Below are 25,385 nucleotides of genomic sequence, written 5' to 3'. Positions count from 1 at the left end.
AAATCAAGCAAATTTTGAAATGATGGTAAAAAAGTGAAATTATTATTTAGGTCACTCTGTGGAAAGCAAATCCAATTTGAACAAAGCACTGACTGTATTATTGGAACTTGTATGTCATCCACATTCCTCGTTAAACCGTGAGGTTATAACAATAGAATCCTATCTAATATTGTCTCCACAAATGTATTTTCTTTTACTCAATGGTTATGACCAATCGATCAAATTTTTAAAGCAGATCACTTTTTAATTATCTAGAGTTGTTAGCGTTAGCGTAGTTACGGTATACTTCGTAGATTGGATACTAGCAACATTCATGTTTCTTTTCAATAATCTCATCCTGACTACTTTCAAGAACAAGGCAGGGGAGTATACCTTGTTCAAATCATAAACAAGAATACTAAAAGCATGAATATCACTATTCCCGGCCACGCCCATCTTTGCCGTAACTTGGGATAGGGGAAGGAAATGTTGATGTAGCACCTACTTAATGAGAGGCCACCGACTCAGCGACACCCTCATAAGTGCTACGGAGTTGGAGGTTGGGGAAGGTATATTGTCAGGATTCGCCTAGAAATCTGGCGATAGACCATAAATATTTGTTGTTTAAGCGTTTTTAAATTAATCTTTTGAATGCCGGCAATCAAAAGAGAAAACAATAGCTTATTTATAGTATAAATAGTATTTCGCGAAATGCTTGTCGATTGTGCAGTAATATTTTTGCTCAATAACCAGAAAAAAGCAAAACCGATCCCTCCAGGGTCATCAGATTGTATAAAACAACGATACGCGTAATAAAAAAAATCACGCCTATTGAAAAACTGTACTGTGCCCATTGAAAAACTGTACTGGGTGGTACTGTATTTTCAGATAATCGAAAAACGAAAGGAAGCGCGTTCGAACTAAACACCCTAGGATAACACAGTCGGTTTTTCTGCTCAAAATTATACGAAAAGCAGAATCGATCCCTCCAGGGTCATCGAACGGTTAAAAAGCATCCACAACCGATTGTTAGTTGCGTAACATCCGCCCGGACAGAATGCGCAATCTGAACATAATTATCAAACTCCGAAAATAACATTTCCCGTTCAAGAAACGATCAGAAGTTCTACGACGCGGATAAAAACGATCCGGAAGGCTCACAAAAGAAAAAGTATCATACTGGAACAAACTCACCGGATTGATTCTCTAAATTTATGTGCTGCCTGTCACTTCCGGATGGTTCGGTGAACTTAGGGCAGCCAAAAACCAACAGTACTGAGGACACAAATCAAACAAATCACTTTTTCATTTTTCACTTTTCACTATTCCATTTCTGAATGTAAAAACTGTCCTGCTTGGGCTTCACGAAGCACTACCCAGCAAGACGCTCCAAAACAGGAAAAAAAATCTCCGGCGACGAAAACACGCGCGAAACCGTGAGCTAAATCTATCGGACGACGCAAAACCGAACTGTCCTGCTTGGGCTTCACGAAGCACTACTCTTTTTTTAATTATCTAGAGTTGTGCTCTCAAAAATGTCAATGTATTTTATCTTTATTTCAATTATCATTGATGGCTAGTATAGTACTTAAATTTTTATTTAGGGGACAGTGAGTAGCTGATGACCATGGGGAGTTGAAAAAAATGTTCAGCTGCTGTTAAATGCTTGTTTTGGCTTTATCTCACTTTCTTATACATATATTTTTGTGCATCTAAGGTAAATGTTCGAAAAGTAGAGGTATTAAGCACGATTCAACTTAATTTAACCGCAAAAATAAAAAAGGGCAATGAATGTACATTAAACTGATGCAAATATTCAAGTTTTTGCTCTCCTATGCTTAAACGGTGTCAATTATGATAAAAATCATTCTCCCAAAATGTGAAGTGATTTGGAAGAGATTTGGTTGTGCACACGCCGTTTGAAGTTAACATGGATATTTCTATGGAAAAGTCAAACCTTTTGTGTTCAGTCCTCTAACTGCTCATCATAATAATCTATGGAAAAGTGAACAAGCTCTTCTCATGTGAAATCTTCCCAGCTACAACTTTGCCGAAGACTACATTTTGATGGTACTTAAGTCTAAATCATGCTGAGATGATCATTCAATTACTTTCAGAGCAGCTCTGCATTTTTGCTGTAGAACATAGTAGCCTGGACTACTTTGTTCTATTCTTCTCTTCAGGAGCTCTACTGTTGCCTGCTGAACAGTTGGAGCAGCATGTAAAATGCAAACCCACTTTATAATGATGAATAACAATTTATCTAGACGTCCAATCAAAATGTAGTCTTCAGCAAAGTTGTAGCTGGAAGAATTTCACATGAGAAGAGTTTTATTACTTTTCCATAAAATATTATAACGTAGAGAGAGGGCAGAATACAAAATGTTGGCGTTTTCCATAGTAATCTCCATATAAACTTCAAATGGCGTGTGCACAGTCAAAATTCATCCAAATCATTTCAAACTTTGGGAATCCAAATTATAGTTTAAATATTTTAAATTGGAATGCTCGTTCTCTGAATGGTAAAGAGGACAAGCTGTTTAATTCTCTTACAGCTAATAACGTGCATATAGCAGTTATTACTGAAACGAATTTGAAACCTGGATCTAAACTCAAAAGAGATTCTAACTTTTTTGTTTATCGTAATGGTCAACTTGATGAGGCATGTGAGTTCTGTTTGATCTATCGACCTTGACGTTTGCTCCTACGGGGGCAAGCGACGGAGGCAGGATCAAACATGTCGCGCGTCGGTCTAGTAAGTGAAAAAGTGGCGTGATCGGTTAGTTCTTTTTGATCCTTTGACCTTGACGCTTGCTGCTGGGCAGTGCGTCAAGAAAGCCAAGTTTTTTTTCCTTTTCGGGTCGCGCGCCTTTTTTTCTGAGTGCTTTTATATAGCCGAGCAAACGAGTGAGGCTGAGAGTGGATTGTGGCTGCACAGTGAAGGATAAAGGATCAATTGGTGAGCTCGTTTCATGCTACTGTTTCTAATCTATAAAATATGTATGACTGCACATTTAATCGTTACAATTGGGGGACGTAAATATGAATTTTCAACAAACTATGAATTGTTCGTCACTGTGAGTGTCGACACAAACTCTGATTCATGAATTATTTATGTTTTACATTTTTTTTTATTTTCAGAACACCCCTTTTTACCTTTATTTTTGTAATAAAAAAAAAACCTTGAATGGTTCGACACTACAAGTGTAGACTTGCGAAAAGTTCACCTTATTCACCAAACTTTGGATGGTTTGCCACTGTAAGTGTCGGCATAAGAATAAGAGTGTTCTATGATATTCCAACCAATCAAGGTTTTTGTTTCTTTTCAAATAAGTAAAATATAATAACACATGCTTTCGTCCTGACAGCTGTAGGAATGTTACATTTAGGTATTTGTTCAACAAACTTTGAATGGTTCGTCACCCCAAGTGTCGGCATAATTTTCCACTACATAGAAATTGTTCATATCAAATGAAAATATTATATTTACAAATAAGCATGTATATATCTCATAAATCATTATTTATCATGGTCTAATCGCTTATCAAAGTGAATCCTGTGACCCAACGATCCTTCTCATTAACAAACATCCCTCCCAGTAACCTTTGTGGAGATGCAGAGGCAAACACGGTCTCCAAATAGCAAAAGTTACACACTAACATTCCATCCCCCAATCCCACCTGACTGCAAGGACGTGGCCGGCGCCGTTATTGACCCTGTATAAATAGAGGCACTGAATTATGCACATTGAAGAAGATTATGGCCAATCCCAGCCAAACTTCTAGTTGATTCTTTGTGCATTTTCACTGACTTCGGTCAATCACATAATAGCACATAATAGTGTGGTCAGTCTAAGCTAAGCTAAGCTAAGCTAAAGCTGATGATCGACTTGATGAGGCATGTGGGGGAGTTGCATTCCTTCAAAGGAGTATAAAACATCAACTGTTTTCGTCATTTGAAACTAAAGTTTTTGAAACTTTAGGAGTTTCAGTTGAAACACAGCTTTGTAAATATACTCTCATAGCTGCCTATTTACCTTTTGCTCCAAACTGACTTGCAAAAATTGACTCGCAATAAGTCAAAAAATTTTGTCATTGGCGACTTTAATGCCAAACATCGGTCATGGAATAATTCTCAAAGTAATTCCAACGGCAGAATTTTATTTGATGAGCCCTACATGTTTTTCCTCTTCTAGAAATCCTTCTACGATTGACTTGGTCTTAACCGACTCTAGTGATCTTTGTAGCCAACTGATTGATCATGCTGATTTTGATTCTGATCATGTCCCTGTTACATTTCACATATCCCATGAAGCGATTCTCAATTCTATCAGCTCCACTTTCAATTATTTTCGAGCCGACTGGAATATATATGAAACACATATTGACTCTAATCTTGATGTTAACATTTCTTTACAACCAAAACTTGTAATTGACAATGCTCGTGAAACTTTAACAAATTTGCTATGCAGTTTGAAAGTGCGCACAATTTTAATTTTGGACTTACTAGTCCAATTGAAAATCGAGTTACTCAGGACTTTGAAAATATTCAATCAAGAGAACGTTTTCGAAAATGCCTGTGAGACTGCTTTGGAAAAAGTGAGAACTATTATTAAAAAATTCAAAAATATGAAAGCTCCTGGTGATGATGGAATTTCTCTACATCCTCATTAAGAAACTTCCAGAAATTAGCTTATCATTTTTAGTTGATATATTTAACAAATGTTTTCAATTAGCATATTTTCCTGACAAATAAAAAAATGCGAAGGTTGTTCCAATTTTAAAACCAGACAAAAATCCTGCAGAAGCTTCTAGCTATCGTCCAATCAGTTTGCTTTCCTCCATCAGTAAACTTTTTGAAAAGGTCATTTTGAACAGAATGATGGCCCACATCAACGAAAATTCAATTTTTGCCAATGAACAGTTTGGATTCCGCTATGAACATTAGATCACTAAACTTTTACGTGTAACAAATTTGATCCGTTCCAAAAAAAATCTGAAGGCTATTCTACTGGTCTTGCTCTTCTAGACATAGAAAAAGCATTCGACAGTATTTGGCATGAAGGTTTGATCGTAAAATTAAAAAACTTTAATTTTCCAACAAACATTGTTAGATTAATTCAAAGTTATCTGTCAAATCGTACACTCCAGATTAATTACCAGAGCTCCAGATCTGAAAAACTTCCTGTAAGAGCTGGTATTCACCAAGGCAGCATATTGGGACCAATATTATACAATATTTTCACATCTGACTTACCTGCACTCTTAAAAATAATGGAAATTACTGTGGACGTAATTCATAGTATGACTGAATGACACATGATGTAAATGATAAAACGACACAAAAATGTGTCCTTAAAGATGTATTGAACAAAAAACGTAATTTTACACGTTAAAGGAAACGAAAAAGATGTCACTATGACCGGCATTTCCCGAATCAGACGCTATGGTATTTGCAATGTGACATAAATTCACGGCATTCGGTTCGCTTCTTTTATGTGCATCCAAAAGACGTAAAATCACATGATATTTTCGGAGTGTGTGAGTTACCTCAGGGATGTCGAAAATCCTTGCTTGCGGATGACACAGGCCTTTCCGCCAAAGGACGAAGTCTGCGTGTCATCTGTAATCGATTGCAAAAAAAGTTTGGATATATTTTCTTCATACTTGCAAAAATGTAAAATTTCTCCTAATGTTTCCAAAACTCAACTAATAATATTCCATCATAAACTAAAAGCTCTTTATTTGAAACCATCAAGAAGACATGTTGTCACGATGAGAGGGGTTCCAAATCTGAAAACAATGGTGCCAGTATCAGTCAAAATCATTGTACTCTGTAGCCAGGGGCTGAACCCGCCTTGGTACTGGCACCGTTGTTTTCATGTTTTGTGGAAGTGCGAAAGAGATAGAATTTCGCCGTCAAATGAACTATGCCTTGAAAAAATTATTTTGTAATTCCGTTACAAATTAGCGTACTTTTTGTCAAGAGAATGGAGAATATCAGTATCGAAAAATAGCACGTACTACTACTTCTTGGCATTAACGTCCTCACTGGGACAGAGCATGCTTCTCAGCTTAGTGTTCTTATGAGCATTTCCACAGTTATTGTTGTTGTTGTTGTTGTTGTTGTTGTTGTTGTTGTTGTTGTTGTTGTTGTTTGTGAGGGACTTTAACCCGAAAGTCATTCGTCCCTTTCCACAGTTATTAACTGAGAGCTTTCTTTGCCAAAGTTGCCATTTTCGCATTTGTATATTATGTGGCAGATACGATGCTACTCTATGCCCAGGGAAGTCAAGGAAATTTTAATCCATGCCCAGACAACCAGAAGTCGCATAACAGTATACGAAGAAAGTAATTTATTTGTACAAACTACATCACTAAATGGTGGTTGAAATTGCTTGATCGATGAGTTACCTCGCATAAAACGCTATTTTATGAGTTCATCGGATCAATCCGTAACAGCAGTCAAATAATCTTTATTATCATAAATTAAGTCGCATAAGAGTACATACCAATTCGCACGAAAATCTGCACACTCGCATTGAATGTTATGTTTCATCACATGAAATATGTATGTATATCGCCTCCACTATTGTACGCATAAAACCTTTTCGCGACATCTTATACGTGAAACTTTGCACATATAAGCGTCGCATAAAGCAAAAAGTGATTTGATTATACGTACATTCTGGATGTCGGGGTACGCACTTAAACTTTTCTGTGTCATGTAAATGAGGTATAACTGAATATTTTTATTATTTTTTTCATTTGGGTTAAAGTATTTACCCAGTGGCTAGCTTAGCACGACATTGAAAGTAATATAATAAAATTACAAACAGGAAAGGCAAATTTTAACACAAAATTCTACGGAAGAACAAACAAATGTTGCATCTGGTTCCACGAAGCCTTTCCAAATCGATCAGTAGTATGTATGGCTGCTCCTAGAGCCTCAATCTCCGGAAGTCATTATTTAGCCACAAGCATTTCTCCGCTAGAATTAGAAAAATAATGCATATCTTCTATTACAGAATGTTAAATTAAATTAATACCCTTAATGAAAATAACACCTGTGGATGCTATATTCACGGTCAAACAATTTTCGCATTGTTTTATGGGCCATACTGTAAACCTTTTGCCGTACTTTAACATGAATTTGACTTATTTTTATTTCTTGCTACCCACAGATCGCCCAACAACCGAATCCGCGTGGCTCTGAGCGTACTGATCCGCCTGCTGGTACCCTTGACGCATGGTCTAGCTCGAGGATGGAACGGCCTACGTGGTTTCCGCCTGCTGCAACTGATGCGAAAGATCCGAGAAAGTCGCGGCCTACTGACGACGCTTTTCGCCTTCGCCGCCAACACCGTCTCGATGAGCCTGTCCTCGGTTCAAGGTGAATTTGATTGATGTGTAGAGAGCGAAGCATCGGCGCTGATGTCGCTAGCTCGAAATACACTAGCAGTTGTAGATATCTAATTGTAGGTATGTTGCCAGAATGACAATTGACGATGACCATCATTTATTAGGAGAAACAATTGAACTAGGATGACTCTTTCGTTTGATACTACAAAGTAGCTGCCCGCCAATCTGACGTTCTGAAACGCAAAAATGTTTCTAGAAATCGATAATGCACCTGCGCTCATACACCAAGTTGTTGCCATGTGCGAGGAACATTGCGCTGCATTTGACTCAATTGAGTGGGGCAATTTTCCTTTTGCCGATACGGCTTCTTCAATTGAGAATTAAATGTAGCGGGTACGATTCGACGATGGCAAAACAAGTCGCACTTCAACTCGAAAGCACTTTTCACCCTCACAACTCATCATTAGCGAAAATTGAAACATGACATGCAATTGCTTTCGGAGTGTTTTTCTTATCTATCACCTCCGATGCCGAGATGCATATCATTCTTTTGGTTGCTCTGCGTTATGAGGAGTTCTATTTCGCCATATTACATTTCTTACAAACTATTTGTCAATTAACGATTTATATTACAGAAAATTGCATTTATCATTGGTAATTTTTGTGTAATCTCGCAAATCATCCCGCAATATTTTTTGTTGGTTGTTCAAGATTTGAAGCACAAACTCACAAGTATATTGAAGGCCTTAGAATAACTATGCTGCCATAACACAAATTAAGTACAGTCAAGTCTCCCTATCTCGAATATTTTATATAGCCAACTCTCCCTTACTCGACATTATCGATATTGAGTTGGAGACCCATAGTAAAAGTAAGGTTTCGATGGCCCCCGAATACCACCGGTCGAGGACATGTTTGTAAAGTAAATATTCTCGACTTCCCAGGGCATGAACAAATGGTCAATAGGCAGAGAAAGCTTTCAATAAATAACGGTTAAATAACTCATAGGATCACGAAGCTGAGAAGCAGATTCTGCTTCAATTGGGACGTAACGCCAGAGAAAAGACGAAAGTCTGTAGGTTGGGCACATGTTTGAGTTTTGGTCATAAAACTCGAATAGATATTGGCATACCTATTTAAAATTCATTTGTTAAACAAAAGAAGAATAAGAATAAAAAGAATAAGTTACATTTTTCTAAATGGTTACTTATCACGGTGGTAGGTCATTTGGCATAAAGTCGTTTGGCATAAAGCCGTTTGGCATAAAGTCGTTTGGCATAATGGTTGTTTGGCATAATGAGTCTGAAACCTAGAATTCCTCAATTTTCGTTTTTACGTTTCTATTGAATCTTTCTGATGACACAAGGCTTGTTTTGGAGTCCATTGATGCAAAATGGCACTCTATTCAACAATCATTCGCTCTTGAATAAATTTAAGCATATTAGGAAAGTTATTGCCGATAGTATTTTATTATTTATTCAGAAATTACCCTTCTTTCATATATTAATTCATCTTTTGAGTTTCGCTATTGGAACAAATTTTTGCACTGAAGATTTTTATGTATTCAGCACAAATTTACTATTAATTGTTCTATTTTTTTTCCTAAATATGATGTAACCATTATTATAGGTATGAAAACTGTTGATTTTAAATTTCAATACATTTCTCTTTCTCTTATGCATAGGCTGTCCTTTGGAGCTATATTTTTTAAGTATTTTTGTATACAACTGACAAAAGGGCGGCAATCGATAACATTGATCTGCTCAAATTATCAGCGAAAAGAGAAATCGATTACTGCAGTTACTTTGATGGGTTGTGCTACTTTTCCCCGAATGTCGTTTCTCCGAATGCCATTTCCCGAATATCCCGTTTCCTCGACTAGCCCACTCCCCATAATTGTCGTAACTATATACATTTCAGGGGGGTGAACGAACTGACCATCTAATATGCACCCTTTTTTATTTAATTGGCGGTTCTTTCGAGTTTTACCGTCTTCAGCATTTTTGCCAACATGTGTATAGCCGAGAATGACTTCCTTCTTTTGACTGTTTATCGTTCTTTCTCGTCACCACTTTTCGGGGGAACCAGTCATTACCGCAATAATTTTTGGCGTCAATTCTTTTATTGGTTCAATTGTAAATTTTGCCTTCTTTTAAAAATAGGCTGTTCTTTATGTTTATACTGTTATAAATTTTATTATTTAGTAAAGCTAATTGTGAACCATTTTTATTATCAATTCTTGCCAGATGTGTTGTTAGAATTATAATTATTTCAGAACCTGCCAATATTCAATATATTCTGTTTTTTGGGGCAAACGCGTGATCTCCTTACGAGATATGCTGGAAAAAATATTATTACAATCACAAATTTTCCCTTTTCTCGATAATAGACGGTGTTTTTGATGTACACTTCCAAAATTAGAATTTATATTGAACCGTTGAAAAGTTTTGCCACAAATATTTTCTCTTAAAGATGTGTTGTTCATTTGAGCTGTGCTGTGAAAAGATATTTTTTTCCGATAGAGTCTGAAACATTTTAAACGAAAAATAATCTGCTCTCGTATAAAAGATATTTTTGCATTAAGTCGCATTAATAGATCTTTTGATTAGAGCTTTTGATATTTTGCAAAAAAAAACATTTTTTTATCAAGTAATTTTCAGCGAGTGTTACGTCCAAACTGGGACAGAGCTTGATATGCAGCGAAATATTCTATGAGCGTTCCCTTGATGAATAACTGCGAACTTTCCTTGCCAATTTACTGTTTTCAAATATGTATATCGCAACAAGCTTAAGGGTACTCTATGTTATGAGATGTAGAGACCCGTCACGAGTTTTATTTAGTAATGCTCTATAATGTCACAACAATTCTTAGCTCGGATAATCTCTGAACGAACACCACGCTTGTTTAGAACCTACCAAAATTTTTTGCTGTGGGCTCGGTGGTGTTGATCTCGGTAAAAGCTTAAAAATGCCGATATTTATTTCAAGTCAATCATTATGCCAAACGGCCATTATGCCAAACGACCATTATGCCAAACGACTTTATGCCAAACGGCTTTATGCCAAACGACCTTATGCCAAATGACTTTATGCCAAACGGGGTACAATCACTTATCACGATCTCTAAATATAGGTCTGTAGGTTGAGCTACTTGAATAGATTTATTTTTAGTATACTATGTAATTAGAAAGTTTCACGTATTACAGTAATGTTCCGATTTTGTCAGCCCCATGCTGCATTCATCGGTTCAAAAAGGGTGCTAAAACCGGGGGTAGACAAAATCGGGGGCTGACAAAATCGGGTCATTACTGTATAACATTGAGTATTCTTTCTAAACCTACTGATTGTTTCTTCGGATCCTTTTTGTCTTTTTTTAATTCCTTTGTCAGTATTATCTTAAACATTACACTTATTTATGATATCTAAATGTTGTTAGATAACACTATCATCCTAATTTGGCAAAACTTAATTAAGTTTTTTTTGTGACATATTGTTAACAACATCCTCCCTTCTTCTTCCTTCTTCTTGGCATTACGTCCTCACTGGGACTGAGCCTGCTTCTCAGCTTTGTGTTCTTATGAACACTTTCACAATTATTAACTGAGAGTTTTCTTTACCAAATTTGCCATTTTCGCATTCGTATATCGTGTGGCAGGTACGATGATACTCTATGTCCAAGTAAGTCAAGGAAAATTTCCATTACGAAAAGATCCTGGACCGACAGGGAACCGAACCCAGACACATTCAGCATGGCTTTTCTTAGTAGCCGCGGACTCTAACCACTCGGCTAAGGAAGGCCCCATAGCACAGCTTCGAAATGGTCTTCGAAGTCTAGTTATCATTTCGTTTCATAAAGATGAGGTAACAACATCCTAATGATATTGTTGAAATTAAAAAAAAAATGGGTTCCGATTTTTGAACGGTCCCCTATTTCACCACTGAAAATTTCGACTTTGTTGCCAAAAACGTTGCCACTGTATATAAAGCTTTGGTTTATCAATATACTCATGAGTCTAATGTCTTGTCTCACCGACAACTTGAAATGTGTTGCATTGTTTCGATATATGAAATGAAATATATTCTAAGCTCCTCTTACCAAATGCATTGATTTTCTCAGACTTCTGAAGAAGAAACAAAACATTGCAACCTTGCTACTGTATGTTACCTAAAGTTATTCAAATACAAAATCGATACTGCTTGGACAGAAATAGCCATTCAAAATACACGCTTTTTGCAAGATCAGCTGACGCAGCTCAAATCCAATTAGCTCACTATTACGTCCGAATCCATGGTCATAACAAACAGCCATTCTTGGCCATTTTCCACACCTACTCATTGACACCACGGGACAATTCTTACTCTACGCTCAGAATCGGAATGGTTCAGACGCTAGGTGACCTCAGTCCGTCACTGCGCAACATACCCTCTTTCGGACCGATCCGTGAAAACGGAGATGGATCCTTTCCTCAGTTATCGTACCTTACGTGGTTCCTCATTATACTTCTAGTTGCCCACCGGATTGACCCCTTGCTACGGGTGATCAAGCTGCGAAAGGATTCTTCCAAGAGTGCGATCGAGCCAGGAAAACAGTCCTTGTCAACTGGTGGCAAGCTCAGGCATGCGAAGACTAACTTGCGGGAGATTCCGGACAAGTGTGTGGACCTAGTTGTGCTGGCTGAACCTCCTGCTGGAGTTCCGATACGTGCGGATATTGTACTGATTCATGGTCTTCACGGATCGCTGGTCAACACTTGGAAGCAAGGCTTGTGGAACAGTGAAGGCAAACTGGAGCATTTCGAGCGGCCTCCGAAGCCTCCAATACGACCTCCAAAGCGGCAGCGTCACTCGCGATCGAATCTTCTAGCCCCACCACACGTATTCAAGAAGCCAAAGATCGAAGAAGACTCTGCCGATCGGAGCGACGAAGATGATCAGTACGACGAGTCCCGCTCGACGTCGTACAGATTTGCCAAACGGAAGATCACCTACGAATGTGGTGAACCAAGCAAGATCCACTTTGCCGATGACATGGAGTACAGCTTTCCCACGTTTAGGCTGAGGATGGAAGAGGAAGGCGGTGGTCATACAATTGCTCAAGGATACACGGAAAATCGCCACCATGGTAAGCGGAAAATGAAGGTTAAGAAGGATGAATCGTGGTCACCCTGTTGGCCAGGAGATTGGTTGCCACTGGATTGTCCCGGCGTACGAGTGATTGCGATCAACTACACTACGGATCCATATCTGTGGCGACCGGTGTGGATAACGAAGCGCAATAGGTGAGTTTGGCGATCGGGAATTGATTGTGATCATGTGCTCATCCCATTTATATTTCCGTTTTTCCATAGGTCCAACTTGGTAGATCGATCGCGAGAAATGGCCAATATGCTTATCGAGAAGGGAGTGGGCAAAGGGCACCCGATCGTGTGGGTTGGCCACTCAAAGGGAGGGATTTTCATCAAGCAGATAATCGTCGATGCATGGGAGAGCGGTCGTCCAGCTGCAGAACCCCTATGGCGGTCTTCACGTGGTACGTTCTTCTACTCAGTACCACACCGAGGATCTCCGTTGGCGGATTTTAATCTACCGTTGCTACGACAGTCGATCGAGCTAACTGAAATACAGAAAAGTGAGTGCCCTAGAATTGTCCTCGTAGACCCCTAAAATTAATCGATCTAATTTCCGCAGACTGTCCCAGCATCCTGGAATTGCACCGTCGCTTCGTAGCCCTTTACCAGGGCGGCCACCTCAAGATCGATGTGTTCAGCTTCGTCGAAACGGCATTGACACTGATGTCGGTGTTATACCTTCGTATCGTTGGAATCGACTCGGCCGGTAAGTGCTCAGTTTCCTTACACGTGCTAGGTGCATATAGACAGCAAATTGTAACTTCATGCTTGGATTGTTTCATTCTCTTTCTCGATTTTTCCATCGACAACGAACACGAACGCGCGCATCGCGGATTGCGACAGATCCCGGCATTGGCGATGTTTGCGGCGTACACCTTGACCATCGGGAAATTTGTAAACCTCGCAGCCGTAACTGCATACTCTACACCGAGTTGGTCAAAATGATCAAAAAGGTGAGCTGAAGAAGAGAACCCCACCGGAGCAACCCGCCAGAACGCCAACTAGGCGATCGACCGCTCGCGTGATTATATTTGTTCTAAAATATTTTCTATAGCTACTTGTTCGAAGTGGTTCAAGTACGTTTTTGTTAGTGATTTGTTTCAATTTCTAAATGTCGAATAGTTATCATACGTCGAAAATACGTTTTAATGCGGCATAGCCAAGCAAACCAGTTGAATGAAACGAGAGCAATAATTCAATCAGATATTAACGCAGAAGAGGACAGTGTATAATCGCTACCTAAGCGCAGTACCTTCAAATTGTTTAAAAAGCAAAAAAAAAGTTTCTGAAAAAAGTAGGAATAGGAAAGTGGTTTTGAAAATTTTCAGTGAATGAAGTAAAACGGAAAATGCTCCACATTTATCGAAGCGCGATTTGTAACTGTAGTCATTAGTCTAATCGTAGGGTATTATCGTAATGGTCAACCGTGTAAGTCATGTGATAAATAGAGATTAGCATGTTTAAACCTAACCGACTGGAATTGAAATTTAAATTTTTATACAAGATATCACAGCATTATCGATACCAGAGCGTTAATGATTAATCATAAATTTAATCATGATTAATGATTAATGATTATGATTAATCAAAAATGTTAATCATTAATTACAAAAAATCAAAAGTTAATCTTTAATCATTAATCATAATCATTGAAATATTATGTTTTAATCATTAATCATAATCATAAAGATCGCTGATTTTATTCAGTAATCATAATCTTAATCATAAGTCTAACATTTAATCAATCATTAATCAATCATTAAACAAATTTTACAAAATCGCCTTCCAAAATAAATTTTGCATTTTTATATATTATGACATGAACAATGATAGTTTATGCTCAAGGAAGTTTAAAATCCAACCAAGCATGGCTTTGTTTGGTATCCGCGGACGTTACCATAAGACTTGTGGCAACACTGCCACCCAACGACAACCGCAGCTTACCTAGAGAGAAAGAGCAGTAAGTGAGAAGCTTTCGCGAGTATCGCATCGAATTCTGTTTGAATAAAAGACAAGTAGTTTGTAAAGTAAACGTCGCGTATATTTTATTCGTTATCCGTTCCGTAGAACCGCAATCCGTCCGCTCCGTGACAAATCCTCCCACAAGTGGTGACCTCCGACGGTTGTTTCCGGAAAAAATCGAAACGATTACGACGCGAAAAGAAAACAAAATGGCGACTCCCGCTGCAAATCCAGAGCCAGCCGCTACAGCTGCCGTCGCAGTGAAATTACCCGACTTCTGGAAATCGGATCCTACTATGTGGTTCGCACAAGCCGAGGCGCAATTCGCATTGGCTGGCGTAACACAAGACGTGACAAAATTCCACCATATCGTCGCCAAGATTGATCAATCGGTGATCTGTCATGTCGCGGATCTTGTCAAGGAACCACCCGCCGATGGTAAATACAACGCCATCAAAACACGATTGATTTCACGATTCGAGCTCAGTCCGCAATCAAAATTGGAAAAACTACTAGGAGCCTGCGACCTGGGTGATTTGCGGCCCACCCACCTGCTGGCCAAGATGCAGGAATTGTCTTCTGGACTGAACGTGGACGATGCATTCCTGAAAATGCTTTTTCTCCAAAGGCTTCCGGCAAACATCCGGACAGTTTTGAGCATCAACGAAAGCAGTCTCGCTAATATCGCTGAAATGGGGGACAAGATGATTGACCTCGTTCCACACGTCGTTAAAGAAGTTAAAGTGATCCCGGCATCAGCACATGCAGAGCTGTACTCTCAGGAAGACCTCGCTGGACAAATTGCTGCACTAACTGCAGAAATACGCCGCCTAAAATCTGGCCCGGAAAGATCACGTTCCCGTTCAGCATCTCGTCGCCGAAGTGAAAACACAACTGACATCTGCTGGTATCATCGTAAGTACGGTGGCCAAGCTGAACGCTGCCGTAGCCCCTGTAAGTATCAACAGCCAAAAAACTAGTATGCCGCCCACCAGAAACGTGTGAAGTGGGCGCAGGACAACAAAGCCGTCGGCTGGTTATATACGATAGGACGTCAAATGTGCGGTTTTTGGTGGATACTGGATCCGACGTGTCAATAATACCAGCATCAAGGAAGGATAAATTAAACGGTCCGTCACCTTTTCAACTACATGCTGCGAACGGATCGAAAATTTGCACCTACGGAAGTCGTTTCATCACTACGGACCTCGGTTTACGTCGCAGATTTTCTTGGAATTTTCTTCTTGCGGATGTCACTACAGCGATCATAGGCGCCGATTTTCTGGCAAATTTTGGTGTCCTCATTGACCTCGCAAACCGCCAACTGATTGATGGGCGTACGAAGCTACATTCTGTCGGTGGGTTTATAAATGCAAAATTGCATAGCGTAACTACTGTTGATCAGTGTCATCCGTTCCATGATCTTCTTGCGGAATTTCGAGAAATCACGATGCCTCCAACAATGCGAACAGCAGTACATCATGAGGTAACCCACCATATCCAAACAAAAGGTCCGCCTACCGCATGCAAGTCACGTCGAATGGCACCCGACAAGCTGAAGGCTGCAAGGAAGGAGTTCGAAACTATGATGGAGCTCGGAATTTGTCGACCATCCAAAAGCAGTTGGGCAAGTCCGTTGCATTGTGTCCCGAAGAAAAATGGTGAGTGGCGCTTTGTGGGGGATTACCGTAGTCTTAATCGGGTTACAATTCCAGACCGTTATCCCGTCCCACACATCCACGATCTTCTGAACAACTTCCTGGGAAAGCACATATTCACAACATTGGATATGGTTCGAGCGTATCATCACGTCCCAGTCGAAGACTCGGATATAGAAAAAACTGCGGTAATCACGCCTTTCGGGCTGTACGAGTTCACGAGGATGCAGTTTGGGTTATGTAACGCTAGCCAAACGTTTCAACGTTTTATGAATCGCATTTTCGGAGATCTTGATTTTGTTGTTGTATTTGTCGACGACATATGCATTGCATCTGCATCGGAGGAAGAGCATCGGGAACATATACGTACAGTATTCGAGCGCCTCCAGCAAAACGGACTGGTTTTGAATTTGACTAAGTGCAAATTTGCCCAAACCGAGGTAGACTTCCTCGGTTATCGTGTTTGTAGCGATGGAATTAAACCTGACCCCGAACGCGTCCGTGCCGTACTTCAGTATAAGCAACCTGAAACCGTTAAGGAGCTTCGGCGCTTCTTGGCTCTGGTAAACGGTTATAAACGTTTCATATCCCGAGCAGCAGCAATTCAAAAACCCTTACAGGAGATGATTCCTGGTAATCGCAGGAACGATATGCGTAAATTATGTTGGAACTCTGCGACTGAACGAGCTTTTCTGGAGTGCAAAAACAGCCTGGCAAATACAGCTTTACTGCAGTATCCAGATGCGTCAAAAACGCTGGGCTTAATGGTCGACGCCTCGGATGTTGCAGCAGGAGCGGTTCTACAGCAGCTCGTGAATGGTGTTTGGAAACCTCTGGGATTCTTTTCTCAAAAATTTTCACCCTCGCAAAAGAAGTACTCCGTGTTTGGCCGTGAACTAACAGCGATGAAGCTTGCCGTTAAGTATTTCCGGTATCTCGTAGAAGGTAGAAACTTCGTTATCTACACAGATCATCGCCCGCTAACGTATGCTCTAAATTCCAACTCAAATCACCTACCGCACGAAGAACGTTACCTGGAATACATATCAAGTTTTACAAAAGACATTCGGCACATCAGTGGTAAAAACAATTCTGCAGCGGATGCACTATCTAGGGTAGATGCAGTTGTTGTTCCATCCGGAATAAACTTTGCGTCAATTGCTGCTTCACAAAAAGACGACGATGAACTAAACCGACTTCTAAATGAAAAGAAAACATCTCTAAATCTTGAGTTGAAACAGACTGATCATTTGGATCAACCTGTCTACTGCGATGTGACAAACTATCGAGTTAGACCATTCGTGACAAAGCAACATAGGCAGCACGTTATGAAAACGCTTCACAGTCTGTCGCATCCGGGTGTTCGTGCTACGAGGAAGTTGGTATCAGCAAGATTTGTTTGGCCATCTATCAATCGAGATGTAGGTCTCTTCGTCAAATCGTGCACCGAATGCCAACGATCAAAAATTCAGCGGCATACTGTGACCCCATTGAAGGATTTTAATCTGCCCAATGGCCGCTTCAAGCACGTGCACATCGACCTAGTTGGTCCACTGCCAACTTCAGGAGGAAACAAATACCTTTTGACAATGGTGGATCGGTACAGTCGCTGGCCAGAAGCAGTTCCTCTACCAGACATGCTTGCTGAGACTGTCGCGAAAGCGTTCTGCAGTGTTTGGATTTCCCGTTTCGGTGTACCGGAGATCATTAGCACCGATCAAGGTAGGCAATTCGAATCTGAGTTGTTCTTAGAAATGACTCGACTTCTAGGAACACATCGCGTTCGAACAACAGCCTATCACCCTCAGTCGAACGGGTTAGTCGAAAGGTTCCATAGAACTCTCAAATCAGCCGTAATGTGCGTAGATCCTAAACACTGGTGTGATCGATTGCCGTTAATCCTCCTGGGTTTGCGTTCAGCCGTACGAGAAGATATCAACTGTTCGGTAGCAGAGATGATTTATGGACAACAGCTTCGTATACCGGGAGAATTCTACGATTTCTCTTCTAAGGACATCGATCGGACGGAATTTGTAAAATCGTTACGAAATATGATGCAGCAAGTTGGTCCTATCAGCAACAGTAATCATGCTAAACGTCACGTTTTCATACCCGACGATTTGAAGACTTGCAAGCACGTATTTGTTCGAGTCGACACAGTCAAGCGTCCACTACAGCATCCATATGACGGTCCATATGAAGTCCTTGAGCGGAGCGACAAATCGGTCCTGGTGTTCATGAAGGGGAAGAAACAAAGAATCTCGTTGGATCGCATCAAACCAGCATACATTTACAACTGTGGATTGGAAAACGACGAGGAATCCAACAAAACCAAAGTTACGCCATCGGGTCATAGGGTCCGATTTCTGGCGTAACTGGAAGGGGACTCTGTGGCAACACTGCCACCCAACGACAACCGCAGCTTACCTAGAGAGAAAGAGCAGTAAGTGAGAAGCTTTCGCGAGTATCGCATCGAATTCTGTTTGAATAAAAGACAAGTAGTTTGTAAAGTAAACGTCGCGTATATTTTATTCGTTATCCGTTCCGTAGAACCGCAATCCGTCCGCTCCGTGACAAATCCTCCCACAGACTAAAAACACCCTTAAATATGTCCTTCATATAAGACGGTGCATTTTCTCAGTTGTATTTGATCCGAATCCGAAGATCCGGTTGGAAGCTTGTGAGTGGTACCATTCTACATGAAGGGGCAGATCACCAAATTTCGACCTAGCACTAGCTTTTAAGCCGTTCATAAGATTTGTGTATACTTTGTATGAAATTCCGAAAATTGGCGCAACATTTGCGAGATCAAAAATTATTCCTTTTCCCCTAGTAGGTGGTATTCCTGTCAATAGCTCCTCGCTGTTTATGTTCACGTTTGATGTTTGCAATCTAACATCGCCTGCAGATATCCACTGAATGTAACAGAGCATTGAGTCAATCTTGATTAAACATTTGATGATTATAAACAATAAATCATGCTTAAAGCTTTTCAACTTGAACTGTTCTCTTCAATAATGAGTAAAGTGTTATGGCAAATTGTTTGAAACAATATTTTCTAGTTTTTCATAAAGATCTGATTAGGAAATTTCTAGCAAATGTTCAAACTGATTTCGCCCAACATTTCTCCAAGAATCAAATTGTTTAGTGATGAAATTTCCTTGAATTCCCTGGGCATAGAGTTAATAACTGTGGAAGTACTCTTAAGAACACTAAGCTGAAAAGCAGGTTCTGTCCCAGTGAGGACGTTAATGCCAAAAAGAAGAAGAAGTAATGAAATATTTGCAGTGCTTTGTAGCTTGTTCAAAAGATCAACTCTCAACTGCTCAAAGACATTTCAATGTACATAATGACAGCTCGCTCGAAGAACAATTTGCCGGGGGTAATTCAAAAGTGATTTTCATACTAATATTAAACGCGTTATTAAAATAGTTTCAGGATACGGACAATTTTAAAATTTTGGGTTTGGTTCAAACTTTAACGTAGATTCAGAATATACATAAAACAAGCAAATTCTCCCGAAAAATTGTATATCTAATACTTCAATAATTCCCTTGAAAAGGAATTCAATGGCTTGGTTTGAAAAATTCATGAAGTTCAATATATGGAAAGCTAGGTTTCAGAACTGTCAATATAGTGCTTCACTTTCACTTTGGAGTATGAATAAACAACTAATTGAATTTTAACACTTCACTTTACAAAAAAATACTAATAATCACTAGGAAGGCGAGCAAATACCATTAAACTTTTATATATAGGATTGTATAGAAATCATATAGGATTGTATAGAAATCCGAAAATTGGCACAGAATACTTATTGGTCGAAAATTCGAGCTATTCCCCTATGATAATATTATAATCACAAGATAAGCAGCATATTAGAGTTTACCGGGATTTGCTCGCCTTACTAATGAGTTTTTCAACACTCTTCTAACTTGAAGTAAAGTGTTGAAATTCAATTACCAATATTTTGAATACTTTCTCCGGGAAATCGACAAACCTTAACAACCCGGCATCCTTCTTATCAATAACGCTTGAAACATCCGTTTAAAACTTGATATTCATGAAGTTGGATGTGTCACAAGCTACGCTTCGCAAAGCCAATATATTGACCACCTACCTCCAGGATACTGACTTTTGAACCAGAGCAATTAATCTTGAGTTATAATTAAACACTGTGATCAATTTGCCATAACGAAGTTCAAAAGAGACGGATTCCATGTCAAATCGGTCAGTCACAGAACTCGACCATCTTCGATTTGGATTAAATTTTGCACATGTTTTTGGTATGGTAGAATAAGTGTTTTCCATAGAAAAATTGATCATTTTGACTCAAGTGTAACTTTTGAAAATAGCCTATAAATTTTTGCATGCAACTTATTTGAAAAATTCCAACTCCGAAACTGTTGATTTTAGAGAAAAAATTTATATGAAGAAGTTTTAGTGAACCGTTTGGACTATAAGAAAAAAATATACACTGAAAATATATTTTTTTTATTTTCATAGAAAAATCAAAAATAAAACTTGAATTTCAAATTACACAAAAACCCCATTTTTAATATTTTTTTTAATTTTCACCATACAATCTTAATAGTAAAAAGATGTTTAGGACAAAGTTTCATGATGGAGAAATTATTGATGAAAAAGTTTTTCTAAGAACAACTTTTGGTCGACTTTCAAAATTTTGATGTTTTGTCAAAATAAATACGTTCTGATGATACAGTAAGCATCTTGAAATGATTCTAAGTCATAATGATTATATGAATAATTTCTCTAGAAGTAGCCATTTTCGAATTACAGTCGACTCTCCACAACTCGATATTCTATAACTCGATATACTCTATAACTCGATGGATTTTTCGGTCCCTTCAAATTTCCATACATCTAGCTCTCCATAAGTCGATATTTCTATAACTCGATATCTCCACTATTCGATGTTACGTGAGAGGTAAATTTCTCTCCATAACTCGATATTTATTTTAAAATCCTTCTTATTAGGGGAAGCTTGGACTAATTCTTATTTGGAGGTGAATAAATACTAGTAAGTTGTAATAAGAGATGAAAACAATGAAAATAAAAAAAATATTGTAGGTGAAAATAACATGATTTTTCGAGCAATGTGAAAAAAGTATTCAAATAATAGTTTGTAAAATACTATCAACAAAATAATATTGTTTTCTTACAGAAGTAATCATACATGTACTGAAAATACAGAAATTTGTTCATTCGATTTTGGGATTTTTTGCGTCGGTATGTTCTATAACTCGATAATTCCCTTGAGTTATCGAGTTATGGAGAGTCGACTGTATATCGAGTTTTATGCAAAAATATATAGTTAAAATATTAAAATAGGCCATTTTTTATAATTTATTTGCGTTTCTCTATTAATAATAATACGTTTTCGAGAGTAAAGACCATATTTCATTCCATTTACTTATTTTCCTTGATGAAGAATCACGAATAATTAATGAAAACGGCCTATTCTAATATTTAAACAATATGTTTGCATTAAACTCGGCATAATTCGAAAACGGCTTCTTCTATAGAAATTATTCACATAATCATTATGGCTTAGAATCATTTCAAGATGCTTACTGTATCATCAAAATGTATTTATTTTGACAAAATATCAAAATTTTGAAAATCGACCAAAAGTTGTTCTTAGAAAAACTTTCTTATTAATAATTTCCCCATCATGAAACTGTGTCTTAAAGATCTGTTTGCTATCAAAATTACGTGGTGAAAATTTAAAAAATATTAAAAATGGGGTTTTTGTGTAATTAAAAATTTAAGTTTTATTTTTGATTTTTCTATGAAAATAAATAAAATATTTTTTCAGTGTATATTTTTTTCTTATAGTCCAAATGGTTAACTACAACTTCTTCTTAGAACATTTTTCTCTAAAATCAACAGTTTTGAAGTTAGAATTTTTCAAATAAGTTGCATGCAAAAATTTATAGGCCATTTTCAAAAGTTACACTTGAGTCAAAATGATCAATTTTTCAATGGAAAACACTTATTCTACCATACCAAAAACATGTGCAAAATTTAATCCAAATCTAAGACTATCGAGCACGATTTTTATTTTTTTCGACTCATTCTGGATGGAATTCGTCAAGATAATTATATAGGATTGTTTGTTAATCATGAGTAATATCATCATCATTATCTAGTCTTAGTGTATAACCCATTGGTTGCATACTTCAAACCGCTTAGTGCATCTTTTTGGGAATTTAATCATTAGTTGATGAATGATTAATGATTAATCAAAGGTTAATCATAAAAACAATAAATAAATGACTTGAGATGCCCAAAACACATTTAAGTATGCAACGAATGCATCACTCTCTCGAATTCACACTTCAAATATGAATCAAATATCTCTCATCGTGATTTTTCAATCATGGTTAACTTATGTTCTGCTCTTCTTTAAACTCGGTCTGCCAAAAATGAAGCTTGATTAATCGTTAATAACTTTTGGGACTCGATATGAAAGTGGCTACTGAATCTTAGGGGGGACTACTCCAGTACTCCCCGTAATTGAATTCGGAACTATTGTAATTTTTGAATCGATACCCTCAGTTTTAAAGACAAACAGCAATCCTAATATTTTCGGAATTACGTTAGAATACAACTGAAAAACATAATTTTGAACAACTACCGCCAAACTAAACGCTGTATACACTTCGCATTTGGATTAAATGGAAAAATGAAAATGTGTAAAAAAGTGAAATTTGCGATACATTTACACGTCTTCTCGATGAGAATCGAGACATACCACGAGAGGACTAATGAACGCAGAAGTTAACCTGAATTCGATTTGAACTCAATAATCACACTCTACTCGCCAACGACTTGTTGGACGAGATTTGTATAGTGCTCACAATGGGTCGCGACGTTCTCAATATAAAAACGATAAATGATAATTAAAAAATGTATTATTTTGAAATTGAAAGTTTTGATCAAATTTGATATTAGGCACGTAAGGGTTAATCATAATCATTAATCATAATCACTAATCATACTGAGTTTAATCATTAATCATAATCACTAATCATCTAAAATTGTAATTTAATCATTAATCATAATCATTAATCATACTTTAGCTTAATAATCAATCACAATCATTAATCATGACTTCAAAAATTTTAATCATTATTCATAATCATTAATCATGATAAAATTGAATTTAATCATTAATCACTTAATCAATCATTGAGACCCGTTAATCATTAACGCTCTGATCGATACCTATCTAAATACTTGGAGGACTACACGGTAGTTTCTGCAGTAGTCTCAGTAACATTTAATACGATTTTGGGCGATAGGGACGATTCAAATATGACGTCCATCGTATTCCGGGATTTCTAGACCCCCTCCCTCCTCTGTCACGCTTTTCCAATACCTTACACGCGTACTGTCACACTTTCGTAGACCCCCCGTCCCCCAAAATATGGACGTCATTTTTGAATTCCCATTTTTTTCTCCACTGTATACCTATGAGCTTCCATTCCTTATATTGCCTCTAATGCACATACATTACCTATTTTCTCTCACCCCTCTGCAACTTGTATGCATTTCAAATAGATAGACCGTGAAGGTGGTTCAAAAAACAATTTTTACTCAATACCGCCCATGCGATTCTAGGTCAAATTTGAGCTCATTTCTATGAAAACTGAGACTGCACAATTGAAGGACTTATTTGTATGGAAATTGCCATTGGAAATCCAAATAACACATTCAACCGGTCATAGTTATGGTCATGTGTCATCGAGAATTAGTATTGTAACAGTTCCACAGTTTATCAGCTACAACACTTTCAAAAACCGTTCAAATCGTTAACGTTAATAAGTGATCCGTGGCACTTTTTTGCGAGAGTCGATTCATATTACCAGCTCGGATCAGGCAAAAAGTGACCCAGACAATAAACAAATCGATTCTTTTCCCCTCTTTTCCTTCGTTCGTTTCTCGGCTACGCTTGACACGTGTCTTGCTTTGCGCGCCACGGCGTCGCGACGCATGTCGTGCAACAGGGAGCGAACCGCTCTTTTTCCCGTTCGCTCGGTTTAGTTCGCTCTTCCTTTGCGAGCCGCTGAGAACACATGTGATACATGTTTCTTTGATCGTGTCATTCATAATCATGAAAATCATTGTTTACAAAAGTTGAAAAATTTACGCATGATCACAATTTAGTTTTCGCAAAAACCTTAAGGTTTATTAGCTCATAAGTAGAAGAAAAACAATCACCATTCATGCGTTGAAAATATTTCATCGATAAATGTTGATTTGAATTTTTTACGAGGAGGGTCATTGCGATCAATGTTACCCCGCTGATCAATCCCAAGTAACACCAAGCATTTTAACATTGCACGTATTCTACTACATATCAACAATACTGATGCAACATTGCTTTTATTCGATAAATTACAAGAGCTGTCAAGCAAAAGAGCATTAACGCTACATTACAAATGTACCGTGAAGGCCCCATACTCTAAGCACTTAAGCTTTTCAAATTTCAAAGAGCTGTAATTAATTGAAAACAAAACACAATAGTCTGAAATTTGAGCTTGAGCTTGAGCTTGAGCTTGATTGGCCGCCCGTGGATGCACTCCAGTATCGGACTAACAGGCATCCTCAGTGTATAAGTGCTGGTGATCTTCTATTTTTAGGCAACAATGGCACCTGCCACGTCAGAATGCAGACCAATGAGGGGAAGGGGGAGGAATTGATGATGCATTGAACTGACTCCCACGTAGACCGTATATTCCACTGCATCCACGTCAGTTCATGCGGGAGTGTATGGATTGGGGGAAAGGCATGGCAGAGAGGTTTGCTTTTGTGGTTAGCAGACTGCCTATGTATCAGGCGTAAGAAAGGCGTGCGCCTGGAAGTAGGAAGCGTTAGGGAAACGGTTTCTTGTCCGTCTCTGGTTCTAGCGATTGCTATGAACGAATAGTTTGAGTGTGATATATTTAGAATGGAAGATAAAAGCAAGTGAGAGATGCCTGGGATTGAACCCATGACCTTCTGCATATGAAGCAGAAGCGGTAGCCATCAGACCACCAACCCCGTCTTAATAGTCTGAAATTTTGGGAGTAAATACTTATTGATCTTATGTATAAGGAAAAAATATAAAAGCTTCACTAAGTAATGATTTTTATTGCTAATTTTTATTTTTTCCCAAGGGTGTCCGTGTTCCTAACTCTGCGCACTCATTTTTGCAATGTTCCTTATTCTGCGCATTTAGGTTCCTAACTCTGCGCACTCGATAAATTCTTTATAACAGTTAAAGTATT

General features: G+C 38.3%; 1 protein-coding gene across 3 annotated transcripts in view; it reads left to right on the top strand.

Moving 5' to 3' along the window:
- Positions 1–13,939, top strand: part of LOC5564131 — a 52,065-nt gene extending 38,126 nt beyond the window's left edge. For all 3 annotated transcript variants that reach the window (XM_021855363.1, XM_021855362.1, XM_021855364.1), the window contains exons 3-7: positions 7,163–7,371; positions 11,848–12,619; positions 12,689–12,969; positions 13,029–13,175; positions 13,313–13,939. In XM_021855363.1, coding sequence (XP_021711055.1) covers positions 7,163–7,371; positions 11,848–12,619; positions 12,689–12,969; positions 13,029–13,175; positions 13,313–13,431 — 1,528 coding nt within the window. In that variant the 3' untranslated portion in view covers positions 13,432–13,939. The remainder of the gene's footprint in view (positions 1–7,162; positions 7,372–11,847; positions 12,620–12,688; positions 12,970–13,028; positions 13,176–13,312) is intronic.
- The last annotated feature ends 11,446 nt before the right edge of the window (positions 13,940–25,385 follow it).

Source organism: Aedes aegypti, chromosome 3, assembly GCF_002204515.2.
Source record: "Aedes aegypti strain LVP_AGWG chromosome 3, AaegL5.0 Primary Assembly, whole genome shotgun sequence".
Classification (NCBI taxonomy): Eukaryota; Metazoa; Arthropoda; class Insecta; order Diptera; family Culicidae; genus Aedes; species Aedes aegypti.
Note: the sequence above shows the minus strand (reverse complement) of the source record. Positions and strands in the feature narration are given on the sequence as shown.